Source organism: Myotis lucifugus, unplaced genomic scaffold (genome assembly GCF_000147115.1).
Source record: "Myotis lucifugus unplaced genomic scaffold, Myoluc2.0 scaffold_16, whole genome shotgun sequence".
NCBI lineage: Eukaryota > Metazoa > Chordata > Mammalia > Chiroptera > Vespertilionidae > Myotis > Myotis lucifugus.
In genome coordinates this window covers 3,401,333-3,421,177 of record NW_005871064.1, presented here as the reverse complement: position 1 = coordinate 3,421,177, position 19,845 = coordinate 3,401,333, and the positions used below count along the sequence as shown (strand labels likewise).

At 39.5% G+C, this 19,845-nt stretch overlaps 1 protein-coding gene across 1 annotated transcript; it reads right to left on the bottom strand.

The window, feature by feature from the left end:
- Window positions 1–490: 490 nt before the first annotated feature.
- Window positions 491–9,399, bottom strand: IER3IP1 (immediate early response 3 interacting protein 1). The gene is made up of 3 exons (XM_006085118.3): window positions 9,198–9,399; window positions 2,547–2,648; window positions 491–1,674 (listed from the first exon to the last, which is right to left on the bottom strand). Exons 1-3 carry the CDS (start codon window positions 9,286–9,288, stop codon window positions 1,619–1,621), a joined length of 249 nt encoding a protein of 82 aa, XP_006085180.1. The 5' UTR covers window positions 9,289–9,399; the 3' UTR covers window positions 491–1,618.
- Window positions 9,400–19,845: the final 10,446 nt, after the last annotated feature.

The following is a 19,845-nucleotide window of genomic DNA, read 5'->3' as shown; positions in this document are numbered from 1 at the left end:
AGAGTTAATCCATCTGTAACTCAGGGATGGCCAACAGGCATCCAATACTTGCTCCAGTTTTAGAAGTAAATTAAGTCATAGGAAAGTCGCTCGAGTCTTCTTGATGTCAATTCAATTCACTGAAGAAAAAAATGGCCTGGCTGGTGTGGCTCAGTGGTTGAGCATTGACCTATGAACCGGGAGGACAAGGTTTTGATTCCTGGTCAGGGCACATGCCCCGGTTGCAAGCTCAATCCCCAACAGGGGGCATGCAGGAGGCAGCCGATCAATGATTCTCTCTCATTGATGTTTCTATCTCTCCTCTCCCCCTCCCTTCCTCTCTGAAATCAGTAAAAATATATATTTTTAAAAAGTGGATTGTAAATGTTTACTTTCATTAAAACTGTGCTTAGTGATTTTACAGAAAACATATATAACAAGTGTTACACACAAAACGAGATTAATTTCATTAGCACCTGACAGGTATTCACTAAGGTAAAAAAACACATGCTTGACTTAGAAATTTTACTTTATTTACAAATGTTGTGCTATAAACAAAGATGCAATTCTACCCCTTTTAAATATTATAACCCATAATTTCTAGAAAAAACATTTACACACTTTTATTCTTTCTGCATAAAACTGTATTATGGGATGAGTAAAATACAGAATGGTCTAAGACATCAAAACAAAATTTATCCAGCATGAATGCCCTAGTGACAGATGGAAATAAGAATTAAGAGTCACACTCCTTAATGTATTACTCCAAGAAATGGAAACACGGTACTTTTGAGACAGGTAAATGCTTCTTACATAGGTAAGTCTTCTTACATAGTATAGTTTATAATTGTGATTGTTTAGGATTGCCCTTAGAGGCTAATATTTATGCTGATTTCAAAAAATAAGTCACCATTGTAAAAAGGGTCTATACTTTTCTACCAATGAAAATATGTAGATACTAATCTGTTCTCATCATTCAGACCAATTACTAAAATAAGAAATGCATGAAAATAATTTAAAACAAAAACACAATCGCTATGTGACTGACTTACAAAATTATAATTCTCCCTAAAGTCAGACCGTATTGCTCCTCGATAGTTACTATGAATTTGAATTTTTCATAGCCAAGACAATATAGACAAAATATTTAACCAGAGTTCAAAATAAAATCATCCCAATTATCTATTTATCACTTTATATATAGTAATTAGTTTTTAAATCCTTTAAGTTTTATCTAGGAGGATAATCACTCTCTGAGCATAACTTAGTCACAATGAACTTCAAAAGTTAAAAAAAATCATCCCTGAGAAGTGAGAGAAGCTCTAAAAATACAGAAGTGACAGTCTTGCACCCTTTGAACAATCTTAACCATAGGACAAACTTTTATTAACAGTCATCAATCAAATGTATTCCAATCCTGGATAGTTACTACCTCTGATGATCTGATCTTTTTATAATGAAACTATAAGTGCAGCATTTAAAAAAAATCAGATAAATAGGGACTCTGGTTTTATTATCATGTTTACATTTTTGTCAAGGCCAGGGACAGCCAGCTAAGGTATGTATATTCCAATAAAGACGAAAGTAATAACTTCCGCTGACATCTCTTCTTCTGAGTCTCCATTTCCCCCACTGATCTTCACCCAAATAGTAAAAGCAATACAATTGCAATTGAGTTTACTATTATCAATGGCACTGCAAAAAAAAAAAAAAAAAGTTAGTTATTATAAAGAGAATAACAGAAAAACAACGAAGTCATAGTTACTAGCATCCAAGAAGGTCAGTAATACCTAACAATATGTCATCATAATCATATTACAAATACTTATAACAGGAACATTCAAACATGCACTGGATCACAAACTCCAAAACTTAATTTAAAGAGGGCTTGTGTGATGGGGGTAAGAGTCACACTGGTACCAGTAGATTAATATGAAAACATCTGTGGATGATGCTAGTGCAGCTCTGGGAACACAGAAGCACACTGGACTTAAGCAGAAAGAGACCCATATGGCTACCAGTGATACTGGACATTAGAAATATGTACAAAGATGATGCCATAGTTTCATCACCAAAGTAAGAACTTATCATTATATTCAAAGTTGTGATTAAAGCAGCTAAAAAAGGAGGAAGACAGACAGAAAGAGAGACCCTAGTTTTAATGGTTTTCAATAAAAGGTTTTGAACTCTTCTTTATTGAGGTACTCTAAAATATTTCCTAAGAGAATAGCAAATGTGGGATCCTTATTTTTCTCTTGAAAACCTGATGGGACTCTAGATGACTTTACCACTTGGAAGCAACAGAATTTCCAAAAATATCATTGCCTTTCAACTCTGAGGTAACATACAAACAGGTTACACCACTGAGCATTCAATTTGCCAACTGGCTTAGAAATAAGAGGCAAAGAAAGAAACCAGTAACTTTTAAGCAATAAAGCCAGGTTAACGAGAAAAAAATTTCCTGCTACAAAGGTGGTATGTGATAGTATTCACACCCAGAAGCTTTGCTACTTAAATCAAACCACAAAATTAAAACTTAAGAGTGTTCTACTAGTTTTTCTTCTTACCTCTCATTACGGTTCTTACAGATCGAATAAGGTTCATTAGTTGAGATTTAATTCCTGGCTCCTCTCCGAATCCACCAATTCCCTGGTCTGTTCCCCAGCCAACTGTATAATATAAAAACGATTAGCAGTGTTAAAATGTATTATGCCCTTGCCTTGCTCCTTCATTAGTCATTTTCTAAAAGATTATTTGAGCCTTTCTTAAAGACATAAAATATAAAGTCATATGACTTAAAAACACTACTAAGGGAAATGCTTTACGGTATTTTTTTACTTTTAATAAACAACAAAAACTCATTTCATTTCCACTGTGGTGTTATACATTATACTATAGTCTAATAAATTATTCCATGGTAAAGATGAACACTGTAACACCCTGATTGATTTTTTTTTTTACTCCTTTTTCAAACAAGATATTTTTCAAGTCAGAACTGAAAAAGCAGTGTCAAATTGAAAAATTAATTAGATCAATTCAGAATTTATGAAGCCCAACATTATTATTGGTATAACAACACTGTACTAGTAACGGAGATTCACCATCTACATTACATAGGGGAAATTTTGACCTAAACCTCGTCACAGCCTGGTCAGCCCTTCAGAGCATGCCCTATCATGCCAGCAGGGGCACATCTTTTTTTTTTTTCTTTCCCCTGATCATTCTTCATTTCTCAGATTTGAGGTGAGGAATTTAGCTCACTATCCCACTTACTTTCTGTAAATGAGTCTTTCACCTTTTTCTACATCATTTCCCTGATATTATAAATCATTTTTTCTTTACCTGCTAGTTCCTTTTTTGTTGACTGACACATTCTCCTGAAGACTTACATGTCCTCATTTCTACAATGTGTCTTTCTCTTGTCCTCATTTCAGGTTCACCCGTCATATCTCATAACTCCAGTTTTTAAACATCTCAAATGACTTAATTCCTGACATGTTAACCCTTAAACTTGACAGAAAACAAGTCTTTATTTTATACATGATATCAATATCATGAAACAAAATTTCACTTTGCTTAATGATTCTTTGTTTTGGCAGCCCCAGCTGACTAATATAGTTTCATGTTTCTTTTGTATTACTCATAATTAGTACTGGATATAATAAATACTTGTCTGATTTTTTTAAAAATGTGTGGTTTTAAAAAAAGTTTTACTGAGATACAATCACCCAACATCCAGTTCACACATTTCAAGTAAACGATTCAGTGGTTTAAATATGTTCAGAGTTGTACAACACTCAATTTTAGAACATTTTTATCACCCCCAAAAGAAGCCCTGTACCCATTAGCAACCACTTCCCATCCCCTCAGACCCCTCTAGCACTAAGCAACCACTAATCTGCTTTCTGTTTCTATGTAGTTGCCTATCCCCAACATTTCATATAAATGAAATCATGATATGCAGTCTTTTATGACTAACTTCTTTCACTTAGCATAATGATCTCAAGGTTCAGCCACGTTGCATATGTCAATATTTCATTCCTTTTTATTAACAAATAATATTACATAGTGTGGATACACCACATATTATAGTCATCTATTTATCAGTTGGTAGACATTTGGACTGTTTCCACTTTTTAGCTATTATAAATAACTAGAGGCCCTGTGCACAAATTCGTGCACGGGTGGGGTCCCCAGAGGGAGTGAGGGGTGCCAGGACGTGATTGACGGTGGGATGCCCTTGCCGGCCTGAGAACCGGATCCCGCCTGCTGGCGGCGCTGGTCCATCAGTACCTGACCTGTTCTCTGGAGATTAGACCTGCAGGACTACTTAGGGAGTGAGTGGTTGTTACCAGGGTGGTGGGCTGCTGGGATGGGTCAGTCAGCTGAGCAGCGCTCCTGCTGTGGAAGCACACTGACCACCAGGGGGCAGCTCCTGTGTTGAGTGTCTGCCCCCTGGTGGTCAGTGAGCATCAGAGTGACTGGTTCACCAGTCATTCGGTCATAACGATTGCTTAGGCTTTTATTTATATATATATATATATATATATATATATATATATATATATATATATATATAGATGCTGCTATGAACATTCATGTTCTTCTATGTAGATCAGCGGTTCTACATGGGCCAGCGAATGACCCTTTCACAGGGGTCGCCTAAGACCATCGGAAAGCACATATATAATTTCATATTGTTTTTGTGATTAATCACTATGCTTTAATTATGTTCAATTTGTAACAATGAAAATACATCCTGCATATCAGATATTTACATTACGATTCATAACAGTAGCAAAATTACAGTTATGAAGTAGGAACGAAAATAATTTTATGGTTGGGGGTCACCACAATATGAGGAACTGTATTAGGAAGGTTGAGAACCACTGATGTAGATGTTTGTTTTTCAATACTGGTTACACCTAAAAGTGGAATCACTGGATCACACAGTAACTACTAATGTTTAACATTTTGAGGAACTGCCAGACTGTTTTTCTAAAGCTGCTGCTCTCCACATTATATTCCCACCAACAATGTATAAATGGTTATAATTTCTCCACCACCTCACCAACACATTACTGTCTTTTTTTATTATAGTCATCCTAATTGGTGTGAAGTATATTTCATTATGGTTTTGATTTGTATTTCTCTAGTGATTAATAAGGTTGGCCATCAGATAACCTGTCCAATTTTTTAAATTGGATTGTTTACCCTTTATTATTGAGTTGTAATAGTTCTTTATACACTCTGAATAGCAGTCATATATCATATATATGATTTGTAAATATTTTCTCTCATTCTGTGGTTGTCTTTTTATACTTTTGATGGTGTCCTTAAAAGGCACAAAAGTTCTTAATTTTGATGAAGCCCAATTTATGTATTTTTCCTTTGGTTCTTCTACTTTTAGTGTTGTATATCTAGGAAAGCTTGGTCTAATTTAGGGGTGGGGGACCTTTTTTCTGCCAAGGGCCATTTGGATATTTATAACATCGTTCATGGGCCATTCATATTTATCAACTTAATTTTGCTGTATTTGGTCAAACATTTAATTAACTCACCCCTAATGCCTTGGCAGGGCCAGACCAAATGATTCCCCACGTTCCCCACCCCTGGTCTAATCCAAAGTCACAAAGCTTTATGCCTGTATTTTCTTCTAAGAGTTGTATAGCTTTAGGTTTCACTGCTTAGAAGTCTATGGTTTTGAATTAATTTTTGTGTTTGGTATGAAGCAGAGGTTCAACTTCATTCTTTTTCCTATGGATATGCAGTTGTTCCAGCACCAGTTGTTGGAAGACTATTCTTTACCCATTGAATTGTTTTGGCTTCCCTATCAAAAATCAATTTACCATAACATAAGGATTTATTTTTGGACTCTCAAGACTGCTCCATTGGTCTATATGTCGATCCGATGCCAATACCACAATGTTTTGAGTGCTGTGGCTCTGTAGTAAATTTTGAAATCTCAAAGTGTGAGTCATCTAACTTTGCTCTTCTTTTTTAAGATTTTTTTTTTTTTTTGGCTATTCTTGGTCCCTTTCCTTTTCTTTAGAATTCACTTGTCAGTTTCTGGAAAAAAAAAAAAAAAGCCAACTAGGATTTTGATAAACATTGCATTATATCTGTAAATCAATATTATTGTTTGGTATCATCTTAGCAACATTAACTCTTCTGATCCATGAACAGAGGATGTTTTTATTTTAATTATCTTTAAAAATATTTATTTTTTAATTTTATTCAACAATGCCTTGTAGTTTTCATAGCATATGATTCACACTTTTGTTAAATTTATTCCTAAGTACTTTATTCTTTTTGAAATTATAAACAAAACTGTTAATTTTTTTTATTATTCATTGTTCATGTATAGGAAAAGAATTGATTTTTGTTACTGATCTTGTGTTTTATAACCTTACTGAACTCATTTATTAGTTTTAATAGTTTTAGTTACTCCTTAGAATTTTCTATACAAGATTGTCATTTACAAACAAGAGATAGTTTTACTTTTTTCAATCTCACAACCTGGATATCTTTCCTTTTTACTCATCTAATTGCCCTGGCTAGAATCTCCAGTACAATGTTAGAAGTGGCAAGAAAGGGCATCTTTTCTTATTCCTAATTGGGGAAAGCACTCAGTTTTTCATCATTATATATAACTAGAGGCCTGATGTACAAAATTCTTGCAAGGGGCTCAGCCCTCGCAGCCCCGGCTTTGTCCAGAAGGTCGTCTGGATGGTCATTCTGCTGTTCCGTCTAATCAGCATATTAGCTCTTTATTATATAGGAGGATGTTACCTGGGGTGTGGGAGGTGTGAGGGGGGTGTTTCTAGATGTTCTTTATCAAATTGAGGAAGTTCCCTTCCATTCCTAGTTTACTGGAAGAGATTCAAGGACTGTACTGGTCACCAATTCCCTTTGTACTCTTCTTTGCCTGAGCAATTTCATCTTTCCATATGGCTTCATTTATCATCTGTGGCTGAGAAACTCAATGTTCAGTCTCCACTGTGGCTCTTGCTTTGTTTTTTGGATTTAAGTCCAACCCACTACTACTTCACATCCCTACTCGTATATCTCACAGACATAATCTCAAACTCAGCATGTCCTAGACTGACTTCATTCTCTTCACCTTATCCACCACTACCACCCAACTTTCCTCCAGTACTCTGTAACTCGGTAAAGGTACAACCCTTCACTCGGTTGCTTAAGCCTGAAAACCAAGAGAGATCTTTGACCTTTTCCTTTCTTCCTTATTTCCGACGTCCAAACAATACATTTTGCCTTTTCTACCTTTAAAGTATCTCCTGATTTGTAATAGTTTCCTAGGGCTACCATAGCAGAGCAGCACACACTGGGTGGCTCAACACAAAGGAAATTTATTTTCTCACAGTTCTGGAGTCTAGACGTCTGAGATCAAGGTGTTTGTAGAATTGGTTCCTTCTGGAGATTCTGAGACACAATCTCCTCCACGACTGTCTCCCAGCTTCCCACAGTTACGGTAAACCTCGGCACTGTATGGCTTGGAGCTGACTCACTCGTCTCTGCCTCTGTTGTTGCATGGCCTTCTCCCCCGTCTGTCTGTGTCGCTTTCTCCTTACATGGACACCTCACTGGGTCCAGAGCCCATCCTAATCCAGTGTGACTTCATCTTAACTTAATAACACCTCCAGAGACTCTATTTTCAAATAAGGTCACATCCACAGGTACCAAGGGTTAGAACTTTATCTTTTGGGGCGGGGGGGGGGGGGGGGGGGGGGGGGGGCGCACACAATTATACCCACAACATGATCCCTTCTACTTTTCTGTATGTATAGTGGTGAAAAGATAGCCTTTTGAGTCAGATTGCCTATGTTTGAATCCTAGGTCTGCCACTTTCTAGCTGCGTGATCTTAGAAAGGTTACCTACCCTCTCATCTGGAAAGTGGGGATGGAAACTATCGCAGAAAGTTGCTGTCGGGGTTGCACAAATTAATATATGTAAAGCGCCTGATACAGACCTGGGTGCACAGTGTTAAGTGTTAGTTGTTATTATTCTTGTTATTATGCCCACCATCTCTACTTGTCCACTCTCGACCCTTCCAACCTGTTCTCCGAACTATAGCACATTACACACATCTGGTCAAGTCACTGCCCTGCTTAAACCTTGCTTCCACCTGCCCCCCGAGTTTTCGCACCCCCTCAAGGTCTCCCAGCCCCTCACCTGCACCTCGTTAATGTTTACTCACTTATCAGATCTGGGGTTAGACACACTTCCTCCCAGAAGCTTTCACAGATCCACAGGGTAACGTCACTGCCCTTCTCTTCCACAATATTCTGCATCTGTGTTATTGTGACTTGTTCAGTTTCATTTAGAGTAACTTCCACTAGAAGGTCAGGATAACTGCTGTGCCCTCATCAGCTCTTGCTATGTGGGCCTGGCACATAATTTGTGCTCAATAACTTTATTCTGACGGAATAAACATAACGATCTTGTTCATGGGTTTGAGTGTCAATGATTCACACAGATGTAGCCGGCACACTGTGGCACATGGTGCACGGAGCGCAGTGCCCTGCCTCCATGTGCCTCCTACAGGAGGCAGCAGCCGGCTTGCCCAGGATGGGGGAGGGGAGGGCAGAATGGGGGTGCTGGACTGTGAGGTCCCGGTGGGCATAACCCGTGTCTTCATTTCTGTATGATTCCAGTACAGTTCCTGGCACATCGTAGATCCCAGAGCTATGCGCTGAATAAACTTTCTTGGAACGTGGGTGGCTGGATGCCGTGTTAATACCATCACGTTCCCTTTCCTCGTAGCCCCAAAGCCCGCGAACCCCCACGCCCTCCAGCAGTTCATTCACCCGGTCACCCGTGCTCCGAAGGAGCCACGCCCTTCTGTCTTTCACGGAGACTCAGACCCCGGGTTTTCCACCGTCGGCGGCCACAGAGCAGTGCATTAAATCACTAACCGAGAGGAATCGCGGGCAGGGGCGTCCCCGGCTCATCGCAGGGTCCCCCGCATTCCCACCCCCAGGACCCGCACGCAGCGGGCGTCTGTGGAACAACCTTCACCCCGCTGGTGAGATGCAAACGGCTCGGCTTCCCCCCTACCCCCGGAGGCAGGGCCCCAACATCGGGCCCTTGGCCGCCTCGGGTCCCGCCCCAGGCTGTCCCCTCGCGCGGCGGTCTCGGGTCCGCGCCCCGCGGGCAGTGCCGCCGCCACCCCAGCCCGGCCCCACGGCCCGCTCACTGTTCTTGAGGAATCGCTCCTCGTGCAGCACCGCGATGGCGTTGACGCAGAGCAGGGCCGCCTGCAGCAGCGAGTACAGGGTGAAGGCCATGGTCGATGGGAACCACCCCGAAGCCCAGCAGATTCGTCCGCAGCCGCCGCAGGGAACGTGGCGCCGCGGCCGGCGCTCTCCTACGGCGGCTGACGAGGCCCAAAGCGCCCTCTCCGAGAAGCTCCGCCCCCAACTAGCTAAGTCCCACCCCCAACTGGCAAGCCCCGCCCCACGCTTACGTCAGCAAGGCCTGCTGCTTAGCTGTCCAGACCTGTACTGTCCAATGCAAAAGCCACGTGTGACTGTGGAAGGCTTGAAATGGGCTGGTCCGAATTGTGGGGCTGGAAGTGTAAAATACACATCGGATTTCAAAGATTAGGGACGAAGACAAGAACGTAAAAATCTTTGAATAATTTAAAAATGTTGATTACATGTGAAATATTTTGAATATATTAGGTAAATAAATTAACATTAACTTTATTTCTACTTTTTAAAAAATGTGGCTGTGTGGACATTGAGAATGACATGTGAGCTTGAATTATATTTCCATTGGATAGTGCTGCACTAGATACTGCCAAGAGCTATATGCGATGCTAAAATACCTATTTTACAGATGAAGAAATGGAGGCTTTGGCAAATAATTTTTTTAATTAAAATAAAATAACACGTCTTAAAGTTACTCAGTGAGAAACATTCTCTGTTTGATCGAATTCTAGTCAGGCTGCTCTGAGCCCTCTACTAGGCCTCAACCTTGGCATATAAAAACTATAGATTCTCAACACATGATTTCATCCAATCGCTTACCCCCACATTAAAAGACTTAAAAAACAAAAACATTAACACAGTTTCTAACAGCTCAAGACCTTATTCCTAGGATGACCCCTTAAAGTGCTTGCCTGGAGGAGTTTAAGTCTGCCAAAAAATTCCCTTAGTTCTAGCCAACAGCTGCAAATAGGCCCCTGGCCTACCCAGTATCACAGCACTTACCTAAAGGGCTTACAATTGTGAGTCCTTCCTTTGTCCTTTTGAGATGTAGATGAATCTCCCACAATTCAAGAGTGTCTTTCTTACGGACCTGAAGGCCATACTTTACAATGTAAACTTCAGGAAGGCTGGGGCCTCTGTCTCCCAGTCACTGTGGAAGGGCAAGATCCTAACCGACAATTGCCAGCTAATAGACACAACTGGCTAACCAACTTTTACTCGGATCACACTTTGTATTTTTCACATTCTTGATTCTAAGGAGCCCCTGCTCTCCTCCCTTTCTACTCCCTCATTCTCCATTTAAAATGCCCAGTCACCTCTGTACAGATTGAAGTTGAGTTTAGTTCACACTTCACCCTCTTCCCTATTGAAATAGTATACTACTGATAAACTGTCTTTACCATTCTAGTTGGTGTCATCTTTGTTTAACTCTGACAGCAGCAGTAAGAAGTTGAGTCTGATCATGTTAAATTTTAGATATTGAGAACGAGTGTAGTATGCAAAGTAATCATCTCCTGAACTTCTCAGGGTCCCCTAAAATGGAAAAGGAGAAAGCAGCACATTAGTCCTAGAAAGGACTTTGGAAGCCCATATGTTGTTGCTGCTGCGAGAGACACTAGCCACAAAAAGAGAGAGAATAATTAAACTCCCAAGAAGAAATGAAGCTTAAATAGGCCAAATAGTTAGTGCCTGTAGGGAAGAAGAAATATATCGGTTCCCACAGATGTATATAAACACTATCCCTCAAATCAGTCCTGAGTGCAATTCAGGTAGGAAAATAACAGGATACCAACAAATCCTCCAGTTTTAAAAGGCCTACGAAACTCTAGACCCTGATGACAGTGATGGAGAAGGAAGGTGGGTGTGAAGCATAGTAACCTCCATCTTGGGTAAAAACTGCTGTTTGAAATTTTAACCCTGCTTTTTTGGCTTCTGTAAACACTTGCTTGCTTAAATAATAGGGAAAAATAAGACCACTCCCATTCCAGAGAGGCCATAAACTATACCCCAGACAGAGTTGTCAGTGCTGGCGCCAGGCCAGGCCTTGAGATATGGTCTCACGGCCCTGTCCCAGCACACAGGACTTCTTTCTCAGAAGGTCCGGAAGTCTCATTCCAAATTTGGAAGACAAAGAACTGAAAAAAGTATAAATAGGAAAGACTTCCACCATGTTGGGTCCCAGAATTTGAGAAGCAATATTTCCTCTGGGCCCGCTAGCGCTAGCGAAATAAAAAAGACTCCAAATTAATTTGGCTTATTGATTAAGGCGTCTTCTGATTTACAATATAACAGGTGGACAGTGAGCACTACAGGATTTCTTCACTGTGATGAGTGGGAGGAAGAGGCAACTATGGGGCCTTGTTTGGAAGCTTTGGTTGAATAGTGAATCGGTTTTTACTAGATTGTAAATTTACTGAGGAGAAGGGATAAAGGGGGAAGACTAGAGATCATGGAGATGGATGGAGAAGAGGTGGGACTAAAGCCTCCCACAGTTACCCCTGGTGTCACCTGCCACTGGGTTACAACTCACATGATCCAATCCTTTTATTCTCAAAAAAATCAAGTTAACCTCCTTGGGCCTCTGTTACTTCATCTAAAAAATTAGGTGATTACGATCTCTAAGGCTCCTTCAGCACCCCCAAATCTCTAGATCTAGCAAATCCAGCTTAAAATATAAGGCAGTACTAGTACTGTGCTGTCTAATTCATTATTTTTCAAAAATCCAGAATTACTTGCAGAGATATTTTAAAAGCCCAGAATTTTAAAAATATATTTATAAGTAATTTTCTCAGTTTTAAAAAAATCTCCCCCAAATGCAGAGAAGGGGGTAAAATGCATATTCTACATTTTTAGCAGCTTCGGGGGTGGGGGGGGGGGAGATTGGCAATGGCCTGTTTAAAGTTAGAACCCCCTGCTTGGTGTACAGCTTCTGATACGTGTTCATGCATTCATGTTAGATGTTCTATTAGACGCTGCCACTGAGGATGAAACTTTCTTCAATTTCAAACACAGTTGTCTCCGTATCATTTGCTTCTCCAAATTTTGTTTTGCTTTTTTTTCTCATCAGACTTTAGATGGTATGCTTGGGTATCTTGGAGCATCTTGCCAAAGACTTGCTTTGTAACATGGAGTCCATGTTTTCATTGCTTTGACAAGAATCAAATAATGGGTGCCTTCAATAAAGTTCCTCTAGGCCAGGGGAGCAATGGTTAAGATTATGTCTAGAGTAATCTGTATGCCTGGTCCCTAGTTAGACATGGGAACCGTTTAAAGTTAAAATGCCCCAGGATGGACTTACAAGAGATTGTGTATTGAACTCAAATCTTTGCCCTTCTCTGTATCACTGCCTTTGCTTTATTATTTTACTGATCCTTGACTTTTGGTTCAGTTATGTGACTTGATTAGGCCAATAGAATAAGGAAGAAGTGATGATGTGCCAGCTCTGGGCCTAGATCTAACCGTGGTATGTGCTTCTGCTTTCTCTCTTGTGCCTCTGAAATTGCCAGGAAACACACACACACACACACACACACACACACACACACACACACACATGCCTGGGCCAGTCCTCAGGTTCTAGGATAAGGATTAGAGACACTTGGAGCAGAACCAAATGACCCCAGCCTAGATTAGCAAATCCTCATCCAACCAAAAATCCATGAGAATAAATGATTGTCATTTTAAATCATTAAATTTGGGGGTTGTTCATTCTATAGTATTTTTTTATGAGGGGAGGGAGAAATTGGGGAGAGAGAGAGAGAACATTGATGTGAGAGAGACTCATCAATTGTTGCCGTCAGTTTGCACCCAGACCGGGGCTGGGGATCAAGCCTGCAACGGAGGAATGTGCCCTTCACGGGGAATCCAACCCATGACCCTTTGGTCCATTAGAGCAGGCCAATGCTCTAACCACTGAGCAAACAGGCCAAGGTTATAGTATTTTTGAAGCAACAGATCTCTATCACTCCCTTGCTGACCTAATTTATTCTAATCCTTACATTTATATACTCTGAAAACTCCCAAATTTATATCTCCTACCCAGAACTCTTGGCTCATATTTCCAAGTGACTATACCACTTGGGTGTCTAGTAGATATCTCGAATTTACCCCAAACAGAATTCCTGATTTCCCTCTGAAACCTACTTATTTTGCAGTCATCGTGTTGAAGTTAATGGCAACTCCATCCTTCTAGGGGTTCAAGGCAAAATCCTTGGATTGTCTTGTCTCTATCTCTTTCTCTCACACCCTGTATACAATCCATCAGCAAATTCCTTTAACTTCAACACATATTCAAATCTGACCAGCTCTCACCTTTTCCACCACTAAAGCCCTGGACCATAGATTAATACAATACTTCCTAGCAGGTCTCTATAGTTCCACCTTGGTCCCTCTACAGTTTATTCTCCCCAGAGCAGCCCAAGTACTTCTTTTAAATCCAAGTAATAACTATTTTTTTGTTGAGAGAACTGGGTCATTTATCTTATAGAACTTCCCACATTCTCAGATTTTGCTAATTGCATCCTTATGGTCTTTCTTGACTGACTTAAATGCTTATACACAATCTCGGAATCATCTGTAAAGAGTGAAAACACTGGCTGATTGAAGAAAATAGTCACTATTTAAACTGGCTAAAATCTTTCACTAACTAAATGGAAAATATCAGGTCTGTGGTAAACAAAAACTTTTTCACAAGTTAGATCTTAGAATAATTTTTCAATAAATGTGCTGTCTGCTCTTTCCACTCATATTTTTTAATTTCAGCATTTTTATTCCCACATTCATTAAAAGTAGTTTATTAAGGTAAGGATTATGCACGTTACTTATTAAAAATTTAGACTCACCTTGAAGAATGATAAAAATGGATGATTGGTTTTAACCATTTTTATCCTAATATATTTTAATAGATTTATTTATCTTATTGTCTGTGTCTGAGATATGAATCAATGATGACTGAGGTATGTTTACTTTTAATCCTGCTATTTACAATGGCAACTTTGAGTTTAAGTGGGTTGATGGCAGCAGAATTCACCCAAATGGGTTCAATTTGAGGTAAGCATTGGACTAAAATAGGAAAATCCCACAAGAAGAGCCTCATTCATGTTTATGGATTCATACAAGCTATTCCTGGTATGAAACTCAAATGAAACCATTTGCAAGCTGAAAGCTTGTACATTATGAAGTGATTCTTGAAATAGGGCTATTGGAAATGGAAAGTTTCTTTAAAAAATAAAAATGAGTCACTGTATCTATTTTTAAATGGATTAATCATGAATGGCTATGGATAGCTGGCTGGATTTTTTTTCCTAAATACCACCTGAATGAATAAAAGCAGAATAAAAAAACTAGAAAAACCACTTACTCAAATTCATATCTCCTCTTCACTCATACATTCATTTATTCATTCTTTTACTCAAGGATAATTTATTGAACTTCTAAGATGTACCTTACATTGTGCAAGGGGATAGGTAGGATGCAATAGGTTAAACACAAATAATAATTAGACATGCTCCTGCCATGATGAAATTTATCAAGTAGTAAGAAGGATGCATGGAGTTACCAAGGAGTAAATGTCCAGTGATTAAAAGAAAGGGAAAGTATGAACAGAAGATAGTTTAGAACAGTCTCCCAAACTTGGCTGATCATCACAATCTCCTGGTGATAGGGACAGAAATAGAATATTGCAGACCAGCTATAATTGCAAGAAATATTAATCATGCTCTGTTAACTATGATTGTTTTGTTCTGATTAAAGAAGGCACATTCTAACCTGGCTGGGAGTTGCACGTGGGACCTGGGAGCTTACCTGGAAATTCAGCCCATCCTCCCCATCAGGGAGCTGCCTATCACCCCTCAGTAGCAGGGGGAGGCGGAGAAGCCCTCAGGGGCGATCTGGGCCAGCATCCGCATCTCACACCTGCTGACGGTGCAGTGATTGGGTGCGAGCGCTGGGCAGGACTGCAGCACATGGGAGCAAAGAGTTTTCATTAACCACCAGAGGCTCGCCCCGATGACAGTGACCAGCACCCCGCCTTGGTCTGGCACCCCTGCTCACCTGCTCCACCATCCCACTGCGGCCACTGCCCACCATGTTCTATGTGTCCCCTGGTGGTCAGCACACATCATAGCAACCAGTTGTTCGGTTGTTCTGCCATTTGGTCTATTTGCATATTAGCCTTTTATTATATAGGATACTTTTCTTCTAGTTCAAGATGGTGTATCAAGCACATGTATTTCTCTTTACCACTTCCTGAAACTCCATTAAATTGTAAAGAAATAAAAAAAGGAAATACTTTTCTAATAGTAAAGATAGAGGAACATAGAAATTTCAATAATCTCTGGAAGACAAAAAAGTAAAAATGAAAAATGGAAGGAAGCATATGGATGGATGGCACTCAGGGGTAAAGCTGTAGCCAAGAATAACCATGAAGAGGTCACAGTGAAGGTGAAACTTTTCATTGTCCTGAGAATTTCACAAAAGCTCCTGATTTGGACTTAGAGGTATAACAGAGAACCAGAAGGAGAAGCGAGGCTGAAAAGAGGTGGATGGATTGGTGATTTGTATATGAATTAGTCAGCCTTCCCAGCCCTGGCACCCAAAGTGCTTGGACAATACAGCAAACAGTCCGCATCTGCCCCTGGGCAAGACTGAAAAGACTTTGCTCTTAGGAAACTGCACTATCTATCTGAGGAGCGCTGAGGCTCCCACTGTGCATAGTGCTGCTCTACGGCAGGGCTGCTCTTATTCTGGCATCTGGCAGGCTGTTAGCTTGACTACAGAGTCTCTGCTAGTTGCATCTACAGCTAAGCTGCTGATTTCATACTTTTCCAAGTATGTAAAGCTTCCAGTTAGATATTTCTCCCCACCCCATTATATAAATATCCACTCAAGATATTGTTATTAAATATCAACAGGGAACAGGAAGCATAATGAAAACCAGCAACATGAAAAGGAAGAACTAAGATGAAAAAACCAGTAAAACTGAACTCAGAAGAAGACAGATAATTCAGGGGGAAAAGGCTACTTAATGATAATAAAAGTGATTTGAGAGGCATTTAAGCACAGAGGGGTTTCCCCCACCGCAAAACATTTCTATATAAGAGGAACAATTAGTGAAAAAGAATTAATTCTTAAAATTAAAACATAACAGCCCTCTAAAAACACTCATTAGAAGATAAAATTAAGAGAATATTCAAGAATATAGAAAAAGCATAGAGACAGAAAATATAAGACATAAAGGAGACATAGGAAAAACAGGAATTTCATAAGGACAGAAAAAAATAAAAAAATTTTCAGAGATGAGAAATATATGAATATTCAAACTGAAAAGAGTAGGTTCTGAGTAGATTAATTGGTTTAAAAAAATCAATTACCAGGACCCATCATCATGAAATTCCAAAAAGTATTAAATCTTAAATGTTAAATCATATTAAAGAGAACATTCTAAAAGCTTCAAGGGAGGAAAAATGCTATCTATAAAAAATATGAAACTGATTGGCACTAAATGTAAAAGACAATGGTGTACTGCTTTCAAGTTTTAAAAGAAAATAACTTTTGGACCTAAAAGTCTATAGCAAATCAAACTATTAATGGTGAGGGTAAAATAAATGTTTTTTAAATGTGCAAACATTCAGTTTTGCCTAGTCAACCAACAAATATTTATTGAATACCTGTTTTGGCATTATTTTAGGCAATAGAAATAGAACAATAAACATGACAAAAGAAGGAAGAAAAAAAGGGAGGGAGGGAGGGAGGGAGGAAGGAAGGAAAGAAGGAAGGGAAGGAAAAGGTACCTTTTTCCTTCAATAAGAAACAAGAAATATAATCAGGACACAACAAAATAAAATGAAGAACAACAAACTCATGATCCAATAAAAAGTCAAGATAAATATGACCATCTATGAAGACAGAAGCTTGGTTCCAAGGAACAAATAAATCTATGCAGAATTAAGAAAAGGGAATTGGCAGAGACAGGAAAGAGAAAGGGGGCAGCAGCTTAAGGAGAAGGCAACGTTCAAGAATGACTGTGGCAGGTTCATTTATTCATAAATCCAGTGACACTGTACAAACAACCACCAGTCATTTGCTGGTGTTAGTGGAGTTAACCTACTTTGCATCTGAAGCAAAGCTACCTAAAGTATGGAAGCTGTAAAGCCAAGAAGCATCTGTGTGTATAAGCAGAAGACAGAACTTGAACTGCTGAATCGTGAGGGTTGGACAGATGGTGTCATCAAAGACAAGAGATAGGCCAAGAAAGGGAAAGGGTCCTGCTGTCAGATGGCAAATGGAGATTGGTCCAAATTATACAGGGCCTTGGACAACAGGTAAGGATTTGGGATTTATTTTGTAGACCATAGATAGCATCAAACATTTTCAAGATGAAAATGGTGGTACAAAACCTTATACCATATTTATTTCTCTAGTATTAGTTTTTAAGCCTTCGCGTATGTGAGAATACTATCTCAGTTCAGTTTGGTTCTGGAGTAGCTACAAGGGTCAATTAGCCTTGGCTTATTGAGAGTTAAGGATAAAAAGTTCTGTTCTGGAAGATGGAACACCCATCTGTTGTTGCCAAGATTTTTTCTTTCCTTATTGCTTAAGGTTAACGGATGGAAACCTCTTAGGAGTTCTGAGGATTAACTAGTAGCTCCCAAGGGACTTTCTTATGTCTGTTGTTATTTATGTAGCTTATTAAAGAAAAGATCTCTCTTTACAAACATTACCTTATTAATCTTCGTCGAATCAACCTCATACACTCAGGAAAGATGAGGGGTAGGTGGGTAGGGAAACCAGAGTGTATTAGGAAGTGGGCCTATAGACGTTAGAATGGATTTGGGGGCTATGAGGGCTCTGAAAACCTGTTATATTATGAAATAGCTTTCCTTCTTCTGGACATTGCATGTTTTTCTTCCACCATACTTTTCCTTGAGCAGGAAGCAAAAAGATGTCTTTTATATCTTTAGATATAGACATAAATAAGTGTAGAACTCCAATAAAGCAACACAGATAGGAGGTTAAGCATTTGTTTGGAGATTTTGTTTGTAGAGGCATATGCAAGTTACTTCAGGCAATGGGGTTGGACTGAAGAATATATGTGGCAATAATGAAAACAGGACTCTTGTCTGTGCAGTAAGCAGTGGAGCTCAGTGGGTAAAAGCAGAGGTGTTTGAAGTCACAATGACTGAAGGTTCAAATTCCCAATTTTCCACTTAGGAGCTGAGTGAATTAACTCCTTCAAGTTTCAATTAAATAGTTAAACAGTTCCTGCCTCATAGGGTTGTTACAAGAAATAATGCATTAAGACACTTAGCACAATCGTTGGCTTGTTGTAATCACTCAATGAAAGTTGGCTGCTGTTATTATTATTGGCTGCCAAGTAATTGGCTGATGGTGCCATATAAATAGAGGATGAGAAAGCAACTGCATATAAAATCACAGTTTCACCAATGATGGCTTAGTACTGAACTCAAACAGTATTTAACCATGTTTTAAAAGCACACAATTTGGGGGAAATGTTGATTCTTTAAAAAGTCAATCTCTAGAGGGTCATAAAAGTTATTTTAATCACTACAACTAATTACAAGGAAGTATAAATCAATAAACTTTGCTAAATGGTCTAAAATATAATAAAGAAAACCATCCTTAACAATTATCCAGGAAGCTACTGTCTTTAATAGGGAGATGATGTGAAAGTTGGATGAGGAGAATGAGTTTTATTATTTGAAAACTCCAGACGTTAACAATGCTTTCAGGGAAATTCTGAATTTAGTTCAGAGTTGTGGCTTTTCACGGTAATTATTTACTTTATGAACTTGAGTTTATTACTTCTCAATTATGTGTGTCCTAGACATGCTATGGAAATAAGTGGCCATTTGCAGAAAGGTATTCTCTTCTCTTAGTGTTTTCCCCAAACTTTGATTTCAAAACCAGCCCTCTCTCCATTCCTACTCCCAAAGCTGCTTCACTTTTTCAGAGCCTCCATCAAAGATCAAGACGGGAGTCAAGCTGCATTTGGAAAGCCTTAGATCTCCTCTCCCAGTCCTGTGTGGTGGTTATGGCCCAAGTCCCAGAGCTATCACCTGATCTCTCAAACTTACCTTGCTGCCCCCTCTGGCTACGACAGCCAATGCCCACATGGGTTCCTAAGCCATGCTGCTCTCACCTTGGCCCATTGAAGCAAAATGAAATGTCCACATTCTTTGAGAGAGGGTTTAAGTGATAACAGTGAAATGATCTTCTCTTGAGATTGGCTCAAATAAAAGAAATGAAATCCATTTACTCATTCAGCAAAATGTTTGTGTACCTGTTACTTGCCAGGGACTGTGCTCAGCACTTGGGGGATGTACAGTGAGATGAAACAACATCCCGTACCCCCATCAGGTTTTTTTGTGTGCACCTTTCCACAAATGGAAGAGTGTATGATTACAAATTGTGGGGGTTATCTATGGGGCACCTTGTAAGATGGTCAGACTTGAACTTTGTGTGCTCACCTCTGTAGAGAGAAAGGATCCCCCTCCCCCCTCTCTGTTTGTTAATCCTCACCCGAGGATATTTTTCTATTGATTTTTTTAGAGAGAGTGGAAGAGAGAGGGAGAGACAGAGAGGAACATCAATGTGAGAGAGACACATCGATTG

Bases quoted from the DNA above. Each gene is read 5' to 3' on its own strand.
- IER3IP1 (XM_006085118.3), bottom strand. From the start codon at position 9,288: ATGGCCTTCACCCTGTACTCGCTGCTGCAGGCGGCCCTGCTCTGCGTC. The intron at 2,649-9,197 runs GTGAGCGGGCCG...TATATTATACAG, and splicing joins GGAGCGATTCCTCAAGAACA to TTGGCTGGGGAACAGACCAG. The intron at 1,675-2,546 runs GTAAGAAGAAAA...TTTTTTTTGCAG, and splicing joins TGTAAGAACCGTAATGAGAG to TGCCATTGATAATAGTAAAC.